This window comes from Aptenodytes patagonicus, chromosome 4 (genome assembly GCF_965638725.1).
Source record: "Aptenodytes patagonicus chromosome 4, bAptPat1.pri.cur, whole genome shotgun sequence".
NCBI classification, from domain to species: domain Eukaryota; kingdom Metazoa; phylum Chordata; class Aves; order Sphenisciformes; family Spheniscidae; genus Aptenodytes; species Aptenodytes patagonicus.
Genome location: NC_134952.1, coordinates 26,565,390 through 26,582,078, shown reverse-complemented (window position 1 = coordinate 26,582,078; position 16,689 = coordinate 26,565,390). Strand labels below are relative to the sequence as shown.

Genomic DNA, 16,689 nt, shown 5'->3' with positions numbered 1-16,689 from the left:
ATTAAATACGTAAATACAAATATATCGCTGGAGATGTTTTTCTAAAGTGATACCAGTTTTGTTTGCATAGCCATTATAGTTGAGTGGATATGAAATAACTTACAAAACAGGCTGAAAAGCACAGCCTGTGCTGTGGGTCTGCATTTACTTGCTTGCTCTGTCATGTGTTTCTTATGCAGAAATCCAAATTCACAAGCTATGCTAATGTTGAAAATGTAAGAGTCCACCTGACCATGTGCGTTCATAAAAGAACAGTAGCAATTTCTATACAAACAGGGTCTTACAATTACTTGAAGTCAAATTTAAAGAATTAAAGAGGAACGGTAATAGATAACATTAAAATTAATGTTTTCTCAGATCGGACAAAAATATCTGACTTTTATCTCTATGTAATCATCTTTGCTGGAGTTTGACCATGCCACCAAGTAGAGAGTCTCTTGTTCTTGGGGAAAAAAAAAGAAAATGGATACAAATGACAGCACTGGAAATTGGACTATAAGACAAGTAAAAATTGAGCTTATACTCTTTGCTTTTTTTAAATGAGTGGCTTTCTAAATCAATGGCAATATTTTTAATGTCACAAATTCTGTCTGTCCCCCCCCCCCCTTCTTCTCCAAGACTAGCAATAATCAGCAATTCAGTAGGTTGGCAGAATCTAAACATCAGACAAGTAATTATTGAGAGGGGAACTGTTTTTATTTGGTTTGCCCAAGTTTATTTCCTCCCAGCGTTCAGCAAGTAGAGGGAAAAAATGGAAGAAAACATACAAGATTTCATTAGAAATTGATTAGAAATTAAAGGGTCAGTGGGTGAAGACGGAGCATAACTTTCCAGTTTCTCTTGGACTCCTCAGATGTAGATTCTGAGCTCGCCTAAGCTGTAACACATGGGAGAAAATACTGTAGAGGAATCAAAGCCTGACACTTCCTGCACAACCAGGACTGAGGAAGGGACCAACACACGTTTATTAGACGGAAATGATTTTACGTGCTGTGTTGATTCAGACCTCACTCATGGTGACTGCACTGCTGTGTTACTAGCTCTCCACCACTCTAGGATGCTTCGTTTACCTCAGTGCATTAAAAACCGATAGATCTCATGGAGGCCTGGCATTGTTCACTTGTTAAAACGTAAGACTGTCAGCTCTCCGCTGTCAGAAGTGACCGAGGGCACACCTATTCCTCGTGGAGCTGCAGCAGCTATAAGCCCACCATTTTGACACGAGCTTCCACTCCCATTCCCTTTACTAACAGGCCAGGACCAGCAGTAGCTGCCCAGGCTTTCGTGCCCAGGTTCAGTGGAGCGGTTACAAGCGGTTAAACCCCCGCTGCGTCCCGCCGCAGGGGACCAGCCCTTGACGCCTGCACGGAAAGCGGGAGAGGGGAAAACGCGGGACAAGAGCCGGTGGGCAGGGGAGGCAGCCGGAGGCCCGCGCAGCGCCGCCAGGCCGCCGCGGGGCCCTGCGCCACCACCAACGGTCGGGGGGTACAACGGCCGCAGCCCCTCCCCGCCGGGCCGTGCCACCGCCCCGCCCGTCGCGGCTGTGACGGCAGCGCCGCGCGCCGGGTTGCGGGAGTTGGCGCGAAGGCGGGGGGGCGGGAGGCATGGAGCCAGAGGCATCCCGCTAGCGAGATAAACGGCCGCTGGCAGCATGGTGAGCGCGCCGCACGGGGAGGGGGATGCCCCCCTCCCCCCCCTCCGCGGTTCTCCCCCGGGTGGGGGAGGGAAGAGAGCGTTGCGCAGTGTCCCGCCGGCGGCGGGGCAGGACGGGCGTCTTCCCCGGCGCGTGACTGCGGCCCCGCGGGCTGAGCCGAGCCGGGGTCCTGTCCCCTGAGGGCGGCCCCGGGTGCGGAGGTCCCGCGCTGTGGCGGAGCGGCAGAGACCTGCCCGGTTGTGAGGCTGCGGAGGAGAGGCCGCCCGCCCTGCCGCGCCTCCAGCAGTGCTCGCGCGCTTCCCGCCGCGCCCGCCCTGAGGGGCCGAGGCCCGGCTTCCCACGCGTGCCGGGAAAATACACCCCTGGCCGAGGAGGTGCCCGCGGTTGTGCCCTTGCCCCGAGGGGGAAGCGTCTGAGCGTCTCCAGCTCTCTCCCCGCCTCGAAACCGGGTGGTGAATTAGGCGCGGACCGTGCGCTTGTCCCGGGGGGGGGGGGGGGGGGGGAGGCGGACGAGCTAACCTGTCTCTAAACGCAGTCTGCCGAAGTTTTTTAACTCTTCCTTTAATTTCAGTAAGAGCATACACGAGGGCGTTTCTGCTGCCGAATTGGACGGTGTGCAATATTTGCAGAAAAACAATTCAAGTGGGGGAAAAAAGAACTTAAAAGTCTAGAAGTAGACACTTGTTTATAAGTAATGAAGGCGGCAACCCTCAGTAGGATGTAGAGTTTGTAATATAAATATATATACGTGTGTGTGTGCTTTCCAAAGTGCTGCTCACTGATGCAGCCATTATAAGATGGTATCCCCTCTTCACCTCTGGCTCGGATAAATTTGCTTCTACTCAGATGGAGATGTTTCTACTCTGCGCAGATGTTTTACTGGCTTAGCTACAAATGCCGTTCAAAGCCAGCTAGGTTCAACTTTGGGTTTGGACTCTCCATAGAGTTTAACCTTGTTTATATCTTGCATCTGATGCTCAGCAATGATGGGCAATACAATCTGAGTCTTTCACAGTACTGATAGAGGTCTGCCAGCACTAAGAATCCTGAAACTATTAAACTGTGATATTTTCATAGTTTGTTAGAGGTGGCTGATGACTTTAAACTTATGTACAAGGACAAGTCTGCCTCTTCTGTTCCCTTGCCATCACCTCTTTAGAAAACTGATCTTACTGGAAGACTTGCTTCCTCCTTTCCCACCTTCCTGGGACAAAGGCTTTCTCCCTCTATGTCATCTTCTGAATGTCACACATCTCACAATGTCTGGCACTTCCCTAGAAGGAAAGAAGACAACCGTCATTTTGGGGAGAGGATGAGTTGCCTCAGCCCTTTCCCTTTTCAGTGCTGAGGAGAAGAGGCTGTACAACCGTCAGTATTGCAGCTGCGGAGACAGAGGCAAAAATACAATGATGTTAGTAACCGTGTAGCCTGTTCTGTTTGTGCAGCGACAGCACAAGCATATTGGAATTTAATATCATACCCTTGCAAACAGACTTTTCATGTAGTGCCAAACATAAATAGCCCCCATTGGGTTGGTTCTGCAGCATCTTCTCAGCTGTGCTGAACTGATGTGTATAGAGTTACACAATGAACTGATTTGTCTTAGAAAGGATTTATTTTTTTACCCAGATTAGTGGCCTGACCCAGTTCGCAAGCAGAGAGCTATACTGGTACAACTGAGGGAATGAATGACTGGGAGTAGGGGCTACTTGAGCTGCCTCTAGCTGAGAGAGACATTCATATGGCCAGAGCTGTAGCATCAGCTGGTGTGTACTTCGAACTGTGATACTGCTCAAAAAATACTGTGTAGTACCTGTCCTGCAGTTACCACTATTAGTAAACATTAATTAAGCATAGTTATCCAAGCAAGTATTACTGGTTTCACTGAGGTGATACTATAAATTTGATTTTAGTTAGTGCAATTTTTCTGGACACACAAGGTGTCAGAGCTGATGTTTGTACAAAACTTGCACTCAAATAGGCAGACTGTAAATAAATATGATTCTTTTGATGCAAGGTCCTCATGGACGCACTTCAGAATACCTGAAATAAGGTGCATTACTTTCTGTTGCAGTCATTGAGCTAGGTTGGTGAAATTCAGTTTTCTATCTCATATTTTATTTTGAGGTGCAAACTGAATTATATGATGCTATTTTTGGAAAATATTCTGCCTTACTGGACACTAGTCTTCTACAAACACTGTGCCTATTATGGTTAGGTTGCGATGGTTCTATCATCAGAGTGTTGGAGTAGTTGATCTTTGGTTTAGGATGCTTTTGAAATGCAGAAAAAAACCCAGTATGGAGTGTGTATGACTTTTATAACTGACTTTTTTGAGCTGGGTATTTACTAAAGTCTTAAAAGTCACTCTGACAAACTCTTTGAGTAACCAGTCTTGGTACTACCTAACAAATAGGTTTCAGTTTCTATTCCTGTCATTTCTCATCAGTAAAACACACAGATACAAAACTTTCAAGAGAAGACTTGCAACCTGACATGATTAATTGCTGTGGTCTTCCATTATTGCATCAGATGGAGGATTTGAAGCAGTAGTCAGAACTGGCAAGAACTAGACGGCACAGCCATTACTGAGATCATACAATTACTAAGATAGCTCAGCAGGAAGCAGTGCACCTGAACGTGCTCTTTAGGCTGTTCAGATGCTATGCATCAATTACCCCCCTAATTTAGCAAGAGTGATCAGAAATTCTTACTTAGTTCCACCTCTTAGGTGGAACTGCTCAAAGTTACATGTCTTCTTGCTGCTGCTGAAGCACCCATGGGGAGCCACACTAATACAGCCTCGCCTCTTTAATTGTAGCCTTCTGGGCAAGGGGACCGCCTGGGACAGCCATGCTGGTGAGTGTATCTCCAGGATACACAAGGCTGATGACCCCTGTGGTTTTTGGGGGAACGTCCCGGAAGGAAACTTGTCAGTTACATTGGTACACGCCTTTCCTCGTTTGAATGAGCACGGATAAAAGCTAAACATACACAGTTTTGCCAGCAGGTGAACTAATACATATGCATGGTATTATATACCAATAAGATGGTCAGTCAGAGTATATTAAATAGATAAACCCAGAATGGAGGCAAGTGATCCTATCTGGGATCTAAGCTTATATACTTTATAAATAGTCTTCAAACATGTAGGATGGGAATCAGTCTGGTAGATGCTTACATTGCTTCATTTCTGCAATTAGTTATGCAATGAATTAAAGATTTATCTGGCATCTTTTAATAAATGGCACGAAAAATCTGTCCCTTACGAATCTTGGTTAAAAGCTTCACTGAAAGGTAACTTTATTGTTGCACTGTGGCATACTTTTCTCCTGAGTGATTCTGAATTCACCATCTGTTATAGCCCAGCAGTAGCTAACAAGGTTACCTTTTCTTCTGAAGAGCAGGATAGCTGAAGAAGATTGGAGGATTTATAACTCTGAAGATTGAAGAAGACTGTACATTGATGTCAGTTTTCCGTTGTAGCTTAGGGCTGTGTAGTTTAGTCACTCAGAAAGTAGATGGTCACTATGGGAAATTAAAATTTACTACCCAAATACAAACTTTTGTTCAGAAACCTCTAGGTGTCTTGTGTGCTTTTATATCACAGTATTTTCTGAAAAACTCCTTAACACAAGCATGTAACAGTAAAAGCAAAGGAAAAAAGCTGCCATTTCTTGAGGACTGCAGTGCCGTTTGCGTCAAGAGAATAGAATGAGTTGTGTTAACATAGGGAGGCCGTTTTGGAATATGTAGCTGCTGTATCACCACAGTATTTTCAAAGAAAAAGTAGTATTTGTATGGATGGTGCTTTCTTAATAAATGGGTAGAAGATGCTGCTTTGAATAAAACAAACAAACAAAATTGTTTATTCTCATTTAACCTGTTAATCTAATGAAATACCTGCGTTATAAAAGGTAGTAGCAGTCGATTGTCACCCATTTATTTTAGATGTTTATGAAGTGATTTGGGGGAAAATAGCTTGTAAAGTTGACCCTGATTAGATACTGTTTTTTAAAAGTTTGAAGTGGCAGTTTAGGTCCTCTATAGCATATTAAACGTAGCAGGGCTTATAGCTATGGCATTCAATTTATGAAGAGCTAACTTGATATCTCATGAGAACTGATGAGGCAGAATATAATTTACATGTTATAATTTGGCCTTAGCAGTTCAGGAACTGCGATACTAAAATAGTGGAAGAAGCTGGGGCAGAGAGGACAATTTCATGTATTTTCTTTATTAAGTCTGCATTTCATAAACGAGGATACGATAGTATTTCCTTGTATAAGTCCGTAAAAAAAAAATCTAATATTATTGCATATGGTGTTTGCAGAGCAACTCACTTACTAGTTAAGTTTTTAGTTACAGTACTAGAATGAATAGAGCGTTACTATTGATCTAAAATTAATTATTCTCCAAATATTTTAAGCCTGAAAGTAAAAACTATAAAAAATGAAACCAAAACTTTAAGGTCACTTTATTTTGCAGTGTTGTAGGAAGTATTTAAATTATTTTACTATGTAAGAGATCTAATGAGACTTGTAATCAATTTTTCTGTTGCCTATGTTACCTTAAGCCTGAAGAGAACTCAGTAATAATGATTGAGTGATTGAGTCCATGAATCTACTTCAAGACTTTTTAAATAGATGCTTTCTTCAAACCTGTTAGCTATAGGTATTCAGAGCTTATATAGTACTACATTTATATTGTAGGAGTACATGTAAACTAGCAGAGTGTTGAAAATTTATGCCTCAAGGCATAAATTCCATAGATGGAAATGTGTGAAGTCTCATTAAGGAAGAATGCTTCCCAGTCTACCATTGTCTGTTTGCTGAATCTATGTTATATGCAGGTAAAACATAAAGAGTCTAAATTTTTACAGGGAACAACATTTCTGATTCTAGAAAGTTGGTTTAAGCTAAATATACTAAATAAATCTATGCATGTCCCATATTTTGTATATGCTTTCAAATTACATATTCCATTGATTTTAAGACCTATAGGCTCTGATAATCGAAATCCAAATTGCCAGCAAACTGACTGGTAAGAGAACAGGAGCCTGAAACACCCCTTCTTGTCAATCAGACTTATGGAGATTTCTTAGGAATTTACTACTTTACTTGTAGTTCCCTATAATAATCAAAAACTACCCAGATGAACTCTGTGATGGGGAATAGCTATCAGCTGGGTAGAATATAGTCCTGAGCTACACCCTTTACTTGCTATATATTTAGGCCATATGAGATGCTTTCTTTCTCTAAAATGGCTGCTACCCCTGGAGGTAGTGATACTAGCCAGGTATGTGTTTTCTCAATTTCTTTTTAATAAAACAGAAATACTAGTTTTTTCAACAGAAGTTAGATTTGGTTTTATGTGTACAATAGTACTTTTTAACATCAAAGCTTCAGCTGCTGATTTTCCATATTTAGAAAGCTTTTTATGATTGTACTGTGGTCAGATAATAAAATAAGGTTACAAAATAGACCTTTTGGAGCTCTTTGTATTAAGTTCTTTCTCTCTATTTAAATTTTAATCTGTTTTTTGCTGGCTAATTTTTTTTAGTGGATGAGAGTTACTGTCCTAAATTTATAAGAAGGTGAGGATGCAGTGTGTCCCACTACTTGGCTGCTTTCTAGCTCTTGGTGCTTTTTAAGTCTTTTTGCATTGGACACTGCTTCATACCTGAGTTGATAATTTTAACTATAGAAATGCTTTGGGCTAGGTTTATGATGATTAATTGGGGGAAGAAAATTAATTATACATCTGTCTTAAGTCACTGTATTTCAGCACTAACGGAAGTTTGTTTTGAAGTGTGTATTGGTGAAGATGTTCAACTAAGGGAAAAATAAACTTTTTTCCATGATTCAAAGACAAGAGAAAGGTGGTGTGATGTCTGAGCAGCTATGTTTAACTAGCTGGTCTTTGTTTTCTTAATTGTAAACAAAATTTCAAGATCAACAAATATTATAAAGGAGCTGCTGAGAAAGTGATTTAAGTGCATTGCTCTTTTTGTAGTGTAAAACTTCTAAGAGCTATCTGTATTTAAAAAATTATAAATCTGTTTTCCCTTTTATTAGGATATCCGGAAATTTTTTGGTGTTGTTCCTCCTGGAAAGCGACAAGAATGTGAGACTGTGAAAAAGAGTGAAAAAATTAAAAATGGTGAAGGACCTTCAAGTGGGAAGAAAAAGGGAAAGGAGACTAAGGTTAGTTTTGCTTTTCTTATTTGTGAAGTGCTTGGCTTCTCTGATGTAGGATTGTTTGTATCTCTAGCATTTTTCAAAGTCATTGTTCTTGCCGTATACTCAAAACTCAGACTATATGTCAGTTGTTTTTATAGGCATGGGAGGAAACTACCACTTAATATTAACTTCTAGCAGCAAAACTTTTGTAGGTGGTGAAGAAAATTGCTAATTTAAAAAATATTTCGGTTGTAGGGCAAAGGAGAGGTAGGTAGAAGTTGTTATGGTTAGGTGCTAATGTAGGAATAATCTGATGCATTTGAAGTTATTTTAGCTATAGCCATAGTTCTCTAAGTAGCTCTGCTTATTTAATTTTTAATTTAATTAAGATTGAGGCTTACACGCAGTAGATGTAGACATATCATAAAGATGTCATACTTTCAAGCAAGGTGAAAGTCTGTGGCGTAGGTGCCCTCTGACTGGTTTTTTAACCAGGTGTGTAGGGGAAACATTAACACTGCCTTTCTTGGACGGGGTCGCTTACGTAAACCTGTTGCAAAGACCAAATTCTGTAAAATGACAGGTTAAACTTAGATTGGGTTCTAGTCTCAGAGTACTTTTCGTGTTAATCATCTGAACTGATATAAAAAGAAAGGAGTGGCTAAAGAGGGCTTTAAAATCACTTAGGGAATGGGAGGAGGATGAAATGTTTAATGTGAAGCATCACAATCCGGAAGTAAGATGTTACTTAAAAATATTTTGGCTGTATAATTTCATTGTTTCAATGTGATTTCAACGTGAAAATAATGGACCATTCAGTGGAACTGAAAGACATAGCAATTATCTTATGTGATCTATTATTTTTACTTTGCAATTCTCCAATTATATCAAGGATTTAACAGGTTCCAGATTAGAATTGAATGTGGATTATAAAACCATGTAGTTATGTTTGTCTAGAATTATATTTTTAGAAGCATATACAGCTGTGCATGACTACAAAACAAGCATAGTTGGTAGTTTGGTAGGCCCAGGAAACTTCCTATCTGTGCAGCTTGTGATTTTTCTAAATATCTAAAACTTGTTGATGTCTTTAAAAAAAAAAAAAAAAAAGAAAAATAATTCCTTGAGACAGTTTAATACTAGCAGCTGCTAGATAGAACATGTTTGTCGACTGTGACCATTGGTGCAATCTCTTATGGTAGTTGCACTGCTTACCAAGTGAGAGGAGAAGCTGCAAGCAACCAGGACACTGAACAGGAAATCAGTCTAGCTTCAGCTGTTGTGTATGCTTTTTTTCCTTTTTCAACTGGCTATATTTTACTCTGAAGTTCTGTCGAATTCTGGTGGTTACAGCAAAGCCATATCCAGAATGGAACCAAAAGTGAAAGCTGAATTCCGTACAAGCTACTTAGCGGCCTGTACCATCTCTATTTCTGGTGGGACCATGCAATTTCTTTTTTGGATTAAAAGTTGGAAGTGCTTGAAAAACTGTTTGATTTACTTTAATTGGCATTAAACGTGAATATTTATTCTCAACATAATCATCTATGGTTTGCTTGAAGCATGTTTAGCTTTACTGCTGCAGTTTCTTCCTTATTTCCTCTGCCTTGTACCTTTCCCCCTCCCGCTCACGAGTTAGCACAAGACTGTTCATAAATGTAATATTGGGAAATAAATAATTTCTGTTAGAATTTGTTTGAAACTCATAAATTTGAATGTGTAACTGAGTAAAAGCTCGAAGGACCTGTTTACTGGTTAAACTAATGGATTGTTACTCTTAGGTGAATAATGCACCCAGTGAAGATGATTCCAAACAAAAGCGGACAAACAAGAAAAAAAGAATAATCTACGATTCAGGTAGCGTTCACAGTTGTTTCTGAATGCTCCTTTGTACCTTTTGCATCAGCATTCAAGGTCAATTAGGTAAATGGTACATCTGAAAGAAAGCTGTGGTTTGTTTGGGTTTTTTGGTTTTTTTTAGTAAATGCAATTAAAAACACTTTTCACAGTAATTATTGCTGGATAGCTAAATATATTTGATAATAAGAGTGCACTGTGTGCCATGCATGCAACATACGGTGTAAAGTAACTTTTAACAAAACCTCTGTTTAAAAACAAAACCAAAAAAACCCCAAACCACAACCCAAAACCAAAAAACAAACCCACAAAAAAAAAAAGCACCAAAAAAAAAGTTCAGATAGTAAATTCTATGAAAACTCCAGAACTTTGTTTTGTTATGAAGTTGTATATAAATTGTGGGGTGTTTTAGGTTTCCTGTTCTGTTAGGGATAAATAACATCCTATGCTGGGTGCAGGGGGCTGATCATATACTATAACTTCACATTTCTGTGCATTGCGTGAACATAATATAGGAGATTGTTTTAAAAGGCTAACTTGTGTTTCCATGTGTCTTTCTCTATTAAAAAATCTAGTAAAAGTTCATCCCATAGTTTTAAATTTACAGTACGGAACACGCAGAATATGATTTAAAGCACTGCTATCACATTCTAGAAATATTCTTTGGAATATTATAATAAGGGAAACCCCTTTTATAGCACTTATATCTTAAAAAAAAAAAACAAACCAAAACCAAAACAAAAAACCCAAACAACAAAAAGCACCCTCCCAAACAAAAACAAACCCACCCAAACCCTTGCATGTCAAGTTGTTAGTTTAATTTAAAAGCTTGAAATTTCTAGTTTAATCTTTCTGAGCTGTTATGTCATTTAATCCCTCTGTGATTGGAGTCTGAATCTTGAATATTTGTTGTGAAACTGTAGAAAAGATTGCAGGAGTTTCTACAATTTTTGACTCCTACTGAAAACTTCAGCTTGAATTTTTAGAAGCTATCTTCTTAACCATAGAAGATTGCTTCTCTTGTAGAAGAAAAATGATCACACAAACATCTGTCAGAATAATGCTATTGTATATAGAAAAATATGTTCAAATCTTCAGATAAACTGTTCTATAAACAGTTCCTATTTAGCAGTGAGGAATAGCAGTAGAAGTATTTCTGCGTTAAAAGGTGGAGTACAAAAGTTATATGTAACTCAACTGCTACCTTTAAAGTGCTGATACTGTCTGGAGATTTTGCAAATTCTAGCCCACTAGTAGTAGAAAAGCAAAAGAGAAATAATGCTCTAAGTTCTTGAAGATGGAAAAATGTGTGTGTTTCTCTTTTTTTTTTTTTTTTTTTGAATAATTACATTATATATTAGTGTTTAGCATGGAAAAAGGTAGGCTCTGAAGGGTAGTCCTCTGTTACACTCGCTAGTTGTCTCGGCTTCTTCAGTTTGTCCTGCTTACTCACGTGGATGTTGGGATACATAATTCACAGTGTTGTAAGTTTGGCATCTTGACAACTTTTGGGTTATGGAGAATGGTTGGTGAGGTGAATGGCAGACTACCAGTGTTCCGAAAAATCGGAGTACAGCCTAAGTGATCTATTTTAGCCTGTTCTTAGCTTTTGGAATAGGTGTCGTGGAATACACCAGCATAATATAATACTATATAAATTTAATCAGGCTAATGAATCTGTGTTAAAAGTTTGTTGTGGTGGTTTTTGTGGGTTTTTTGGTGGGTTGTTTTTTTTCCCCCCTCCCCCAGTAATCTGATGTGGTACTTTGACAGTTGCATTCCTTTTCGGAAAGGTTTTTATACAGGCATAGCAGTTCTTGGAATAACTAACAAAATATTTCTTGTTATGTAAACAAAAACCACTGTCTAGACTGAGTTCTGAGCAAATTTTTATTTAGTCATATGCTAGAATAAATGATGGCTGGGCTATTAGCTGATGGAGAAAAACAAAGTTGTGCTCTGACTTTCCATATGATATCTTTTTCACAATCAGCTGAATATATGTGAACACATGTTAACTAATGTTATGTGATCTATGATTTAAAGCCTGTATGTATGTGAAGGAAATCTATATTTATGTTGTGGTCAAAATACAGATTCAGAAGAGGAGGTGCAGTCAGTGAAAAAATCCAAGAAGCCATCTGAGAAAAAAGCAGCTACTTCAAAACTTGGTAAAGTTCTAAAGCAGGATCCTGTTGTTTATATTTCAGAGACAGGTAATGGAAGAAATATATCATTATATGTTCAGCTGTAGTGGGGTGGATTATGTTACAAATGGGATGGATTGTTTGACTGATATACTCTTAAATATGACCATAAAACCTAATATTGAGAAAGACAAATTATGTTCTCCTTAAACAAGGTAACCAAAAGCACTTTAGAAGTTTAGCCTCAAGTATTGTAAAGTCAGGAGCAGGGTAAAACTGAGGTGATGTTGGGTAGTGGCTTAGGTTGGTTTAAATAGGCATATAATTTCATGAACTAACACTTCCTTGCTTAAGAGTATTCCATAGATTTAGGGGAAGGAGTAAAGTAAAGGAGTTTTTTTTTAATATAGTTAAACTGCTCACTAGCACACTTTGTGAAGTGACTGTTGGCTACCATAAATAGGTTTGAAAACCTAGATTTTTATTTTACTTGGTATATGATTTTCATGTCTTTAATCTCTGTCTAATATGTTGGTGACTGCAGAAGTTCTTGGGCTTTGTGTTTTACTTCCTTATCAACACACAAAATTAAAAAAAAAAACCAACATTGTCTATTAGACTTTTAGGAAGAACTGGAATTGGAAAAAACAATCATAACAAACTTGCGTTATACCTTGCATATAACATACTATACCATACTTCTCAGTCTTGGATTTCAGCTTTCTAAATTCTGGAGCTATTTTTGCTCTTTGGTTAATTACACTCAATTCTTTCCCCTTCTTGATTGTTTTCAGGTCTCCTATAGTCTTCTGAAAAAACTGTGACAGTGATTAACTGCTAAGTTCTCAGCAGAGTTTTGTTTAGATTTAGTCTCTTCTTTAGAAGCTGTGTAGTTAAACTAAAAACACAATCTTGACTCAAGCCATAAGTACTGTTCAACTGAACACATAAGGGCAAATTCTATCAGTTTGATTGAAGAGTCTTACGCGTTAATTTGTTTTCATTGTTTGCATGGTTGTTCCTTAGCACTGCTTTCAGTGTTGCTTTTTGTGTGATTCCTGACCTTGGTGCTCTCAAGAGGACTTTGACTGTAAATTTACAGGGGAGACGTGCATCTGCTGTTACGGAAGTTTCATCCTGCAGAATTGTCATTAAACATGCTTCCTTCCCAGTTCCAAAAGAAAAAACTGATAGTGGTTTTCTGCTGTCCCCTTCCCCTGTGTTCTTAATTCTATCATGAAGCAGTTTTGTTTCCGATTACTTACTTCATATTGTGCATTTTCCTCTACTAAATTTGAGATGTTACGGAAAAGTTTCAGTGGCATTAGCTGCTATTGTTTGATAAGTGAACATCAGTTTATGTAGACTCGGTCTTATTTATGAATCAAGCATCCTTAAAGGTATGCCACCAGCATAGGGGAAAATACTCAGGTCTTGTGAATTCTGTAAAAATGCATCTGTGGAAGAAAATTAACAGAGCTCAGGGTCAGGTTGGACGGGGCTCTGAGCAACCTGATCTACTTGAAGATGTCCCTGCCCATGGCAGGGGGGTTGGACTAGATGAAATTTAGAGGTCCCTTCCAACCCAAACTATTCTATGATTCTGTTTAGCTTAATATTTCGGTACTTCTTGAAGATGGACTTTAACACTTCTCTTTTGGCATCTGAGTACAGTTGGCTGAATGTATATGTGTGTGCATTTTTTGTTATGTAGTGTTGTGTGGTTTTTTTTTTTTTTAAATACCTTTGAAATACATGTGAGCGCTTGCAACTTCAGGGCTGCTTTTACTACTGGTTGTTCTCTTATTCCATCTTAACTAAGAGATCTGTTAGTGGCACTTAAGCAAAGATTAAGACTGTATGTGGGCTGAAACAATTCACTTACTAAGATTCTGATGATAGAATGAATTTGATTCTTGTCTTAGTGAATGGCATAAATGGGAAACATCTTAAATTTGACTCGGTTAATCTGATAAATTAGAAGCTTTTTTGAACGGTCTACTGTTCAGAGCTGATAGCTTCCCAACTTAAATCTCTTGTCATGTTAGGTTCGTTCTTTTCTGATTTGCTTTTAAAACATAATGGTCTCTTTCTGCACTGGAATTGTAATTTCACATTGATTTGTTATAATGCAGATGAACTTAGGTATTTCGATATCGGATACTGATTATCATACTCTGACCACCTGTGCAACACAAGCTGTAGAATTTCCTGAGGGTTGCAACAACTAGGTGGACACATTTTGGTTGCAAAGGTATTTCTTACAGTTTGTGATGCATTTCTCTTTACTTAGGCTTGAAGTGAGAAAGACTTACGATTTTTTGTCAGTTGCTGCTGCAGTTAGATGTACTTACTGCATCTGGTCTGGGTTCGGCTGAGGCTGTAACTATCAGGTCTTCTGTATTGTGTCTCCTTGAGTAGAGTTCTTTACTAGCCACAGGACTTCCCCTGTATGGATTCTTAGAAACTGTGATAAAATTAACAGACTTGAATCCAAATCTATTTTGATAAAACATGTTTTTTAAGTGTTAGAATTCCAGGAGTTCTTCTGTGATCCTCTTTGAGTTTTAGGTTACATATTTGGAAAAGTGGACACAGTCCCTGGGTATAGTATTTTTTTGGTAAGATCATTGCTGCATATAAACATTGCCTCCCTGTAATCATACCATGTATTTTTAAAACAAGAAAGGATTGTTTGCTGCAGTATCCCATTAGAAGTGTGGCTCAGCTGGCTTTTTTTCTATACCTTCTTCCTCCTTAGGCTCTTTTCAGAATCACTGTTTCTAAGATGGATTGTGCTTATTGTCGTAGATATTTGACCTGGCATTTAGCTGTACTATGTCACATATTCAAATGAGCTCAATTTTCCAAAGTATCCTGAATACTTTATCTATCTTGTTTGTCCTTTTACTCAAAATTTTATGTCCCTCAACACTTTTACCAACAATTCTTTCCTAATTAAAACGTTCTTTAACAGCATTGATCCCAGAGTAGATAAACGGTCAGATTCCTGGGGAATAAACAGTACATGTTTAGGTTTATTATGCAATTCAGGGTGTTGTAATCAAGTTTTTCTGCATAGGGATACCATGGGAACACGGGTCAAGGTTATTAGTGAAATCCCTGAAAACCACGGCTCAAGGTTACTCTTATCTAAAGAGTCTTAAGTACACACAAGGTTGACTTAATAGTCTATGACTAAAACAATGCCTTTATAACCTTGAGACTTAACGCTTGAATTTTGTTTATATTTGATCTGTATAAATTGTTTCTTCAGCTTAATGGGGCTGTCAAGCTGAGTGTGTTTTTAATGGTACTGATACAGCTATTGTATCAGTATACAGGTACTGATACAGCTATAAAACATTTTATAAGAATAGGAATATAGAAATAGTCGATAGAAAAGATCCTAATGAAATTTGTAGGTATTTGTCCTTGTTTTTAGTGTTATGCAGCTGAAAACTTAAATCAAGAATATGCTTGTTGGACTTGCTCAAAAGTCAGAATCTCATTCTCAAGGGCTCTGTCTGTGGCGATGTATTTGAAAGAGCCTTTTGGCATCAAGTAGTCAGTAGAAGCTTGGTAGTTAATTGCCTCAACCTATTTTTCAATTTCATTTGAAACTTTCTTCCTTATGCTCGAATTTCTTTTCAGCTCTTCTATATAACTATGTGGGATACAGCTTTCTTGAAAAATGTTGGGGGAATTAACTTTTTGGTTTGTATAAGAGTGGATTGATGAGATTGTGTTGCTTTGTTTCTTATTAGCTTGTGAAGTTGCCTTTTAAAAAAAAAAAGGGAAGAATAGTTGCTGTTTGTAATTCTATAAGAAATACTTTGTTATTATTGAAACAAATTTAATTTACATAAATATTTAGCTTACTGATGGCCAAAGATAAAGTGAAGTTATTCTAGCAGGTAGCAAGGGAAAAGAAGAGCCTTTTTGTGTTGATAGAACAGTCTTAGTGGATTGGGAAAAAAATCCAAATGTTTGTTGTGTTTGTTAAAATAAGACTGACTGTTTAGTGAAGTATGGAACCTTGAGCTTTGTTTGTAGAAGATGACCTGTTATTGTGAAGTGTTGAACCTCATCTGGTTTCATCACAGGTGGTTATTTGGCAGGAATTGTGACTTCACTTTTAGTGAATTCTTAATCTTTCATATACATCGTGTAGAGGTAATTATGCATACGTAGCAATCACGTTGATAGCTTGAATATTGCAAAATACAACTTGTTTTTTAAAAAAAAAAAAGCTTTGTTCTAGTGGTAGGCTGAATTATTTATAAAGCTAGAAAAACCAAAGTGGTAGAAACTGAGTAGGTTTGTAGGTTACTGGAAAACTGTTCCTTGAGATCTTAGAAGACAGGGCAAGAAGAATAGCTTGTGAATGTGCTTGCTGAATATAGACTCTTAATATAGAGAATATTGGGGGGGTGGGGAAACAAACAAAAAACCCCAAAAGCCCACAGAAAAAAATCAGTTAAGTGCTAGTAGTGGTGGCCAAAAGAAAAAGTCCCCACATCCAAACACTGGTTCAAATAAGCAGCAGATTGTCAGTGAATAAGCATATCTTACATGGAAACATTCCATAGGGGAATAAAACATTGTCACTGTTACTTCCTGGGCAATACTAGCATTGTATATACTTATGGAAATTGCTATACTTGGGCAAAAATGCGTGAAGGTGATAAACAGCACTCTCTGTACCAGCTTTCCTCTAAAGTGTTTTATGAAGGATCAGTTGAGAATATGTAGTTGAACCTTAAGGGAGTTTGACTTGAAATGCACTTGAGGAATGAGAGTATAGGTTCTGGCAGAAATCCTATGAAGAAGCAGGGACTAGTGTTGC

At 38.4% G+C, this 16,689-nt stretch overlaps 1 protein-coding gene across 2 annotated transcripts in view; it reads left to right on the top strand.

Moving 5' to 3' along the window:
• The first annotated feature begins 1,575 nt into the window (after positions 1 to 1,575).
• Positions 1,576 to 16,689, top strand: part of RFC1 (replication factor C subunit 1) — a 45,955-nt gene continuing 30,841 nt past the window's right edge. For both annotated transcript variants that reach the window (XM_076336107.1, XM_076336108.1), the window contains exons 1-4: positions 1,576 to 1,654; positions 7,732 to 7,860; positions 9,618 to 9,693; positions 11,790 to 11,909. In XM_076336107.1, coding sequence (XP_076192222.1) covers positions 1,652 to 1,654; positions 7,732 to 7,860; positions 9,618 to 9,693; positions 11,790 to 11,909 — 328 coding nt within the window. In that variant the 5' untranslated portion in view covers positions 1,576 to 1,651. The remainder of the gene's footprint in view (positions 1,655 to 7,731; positions 7,861 to 9,617; positions 9,694 to 11,789; positions 11,910 to 16,689) is intronic.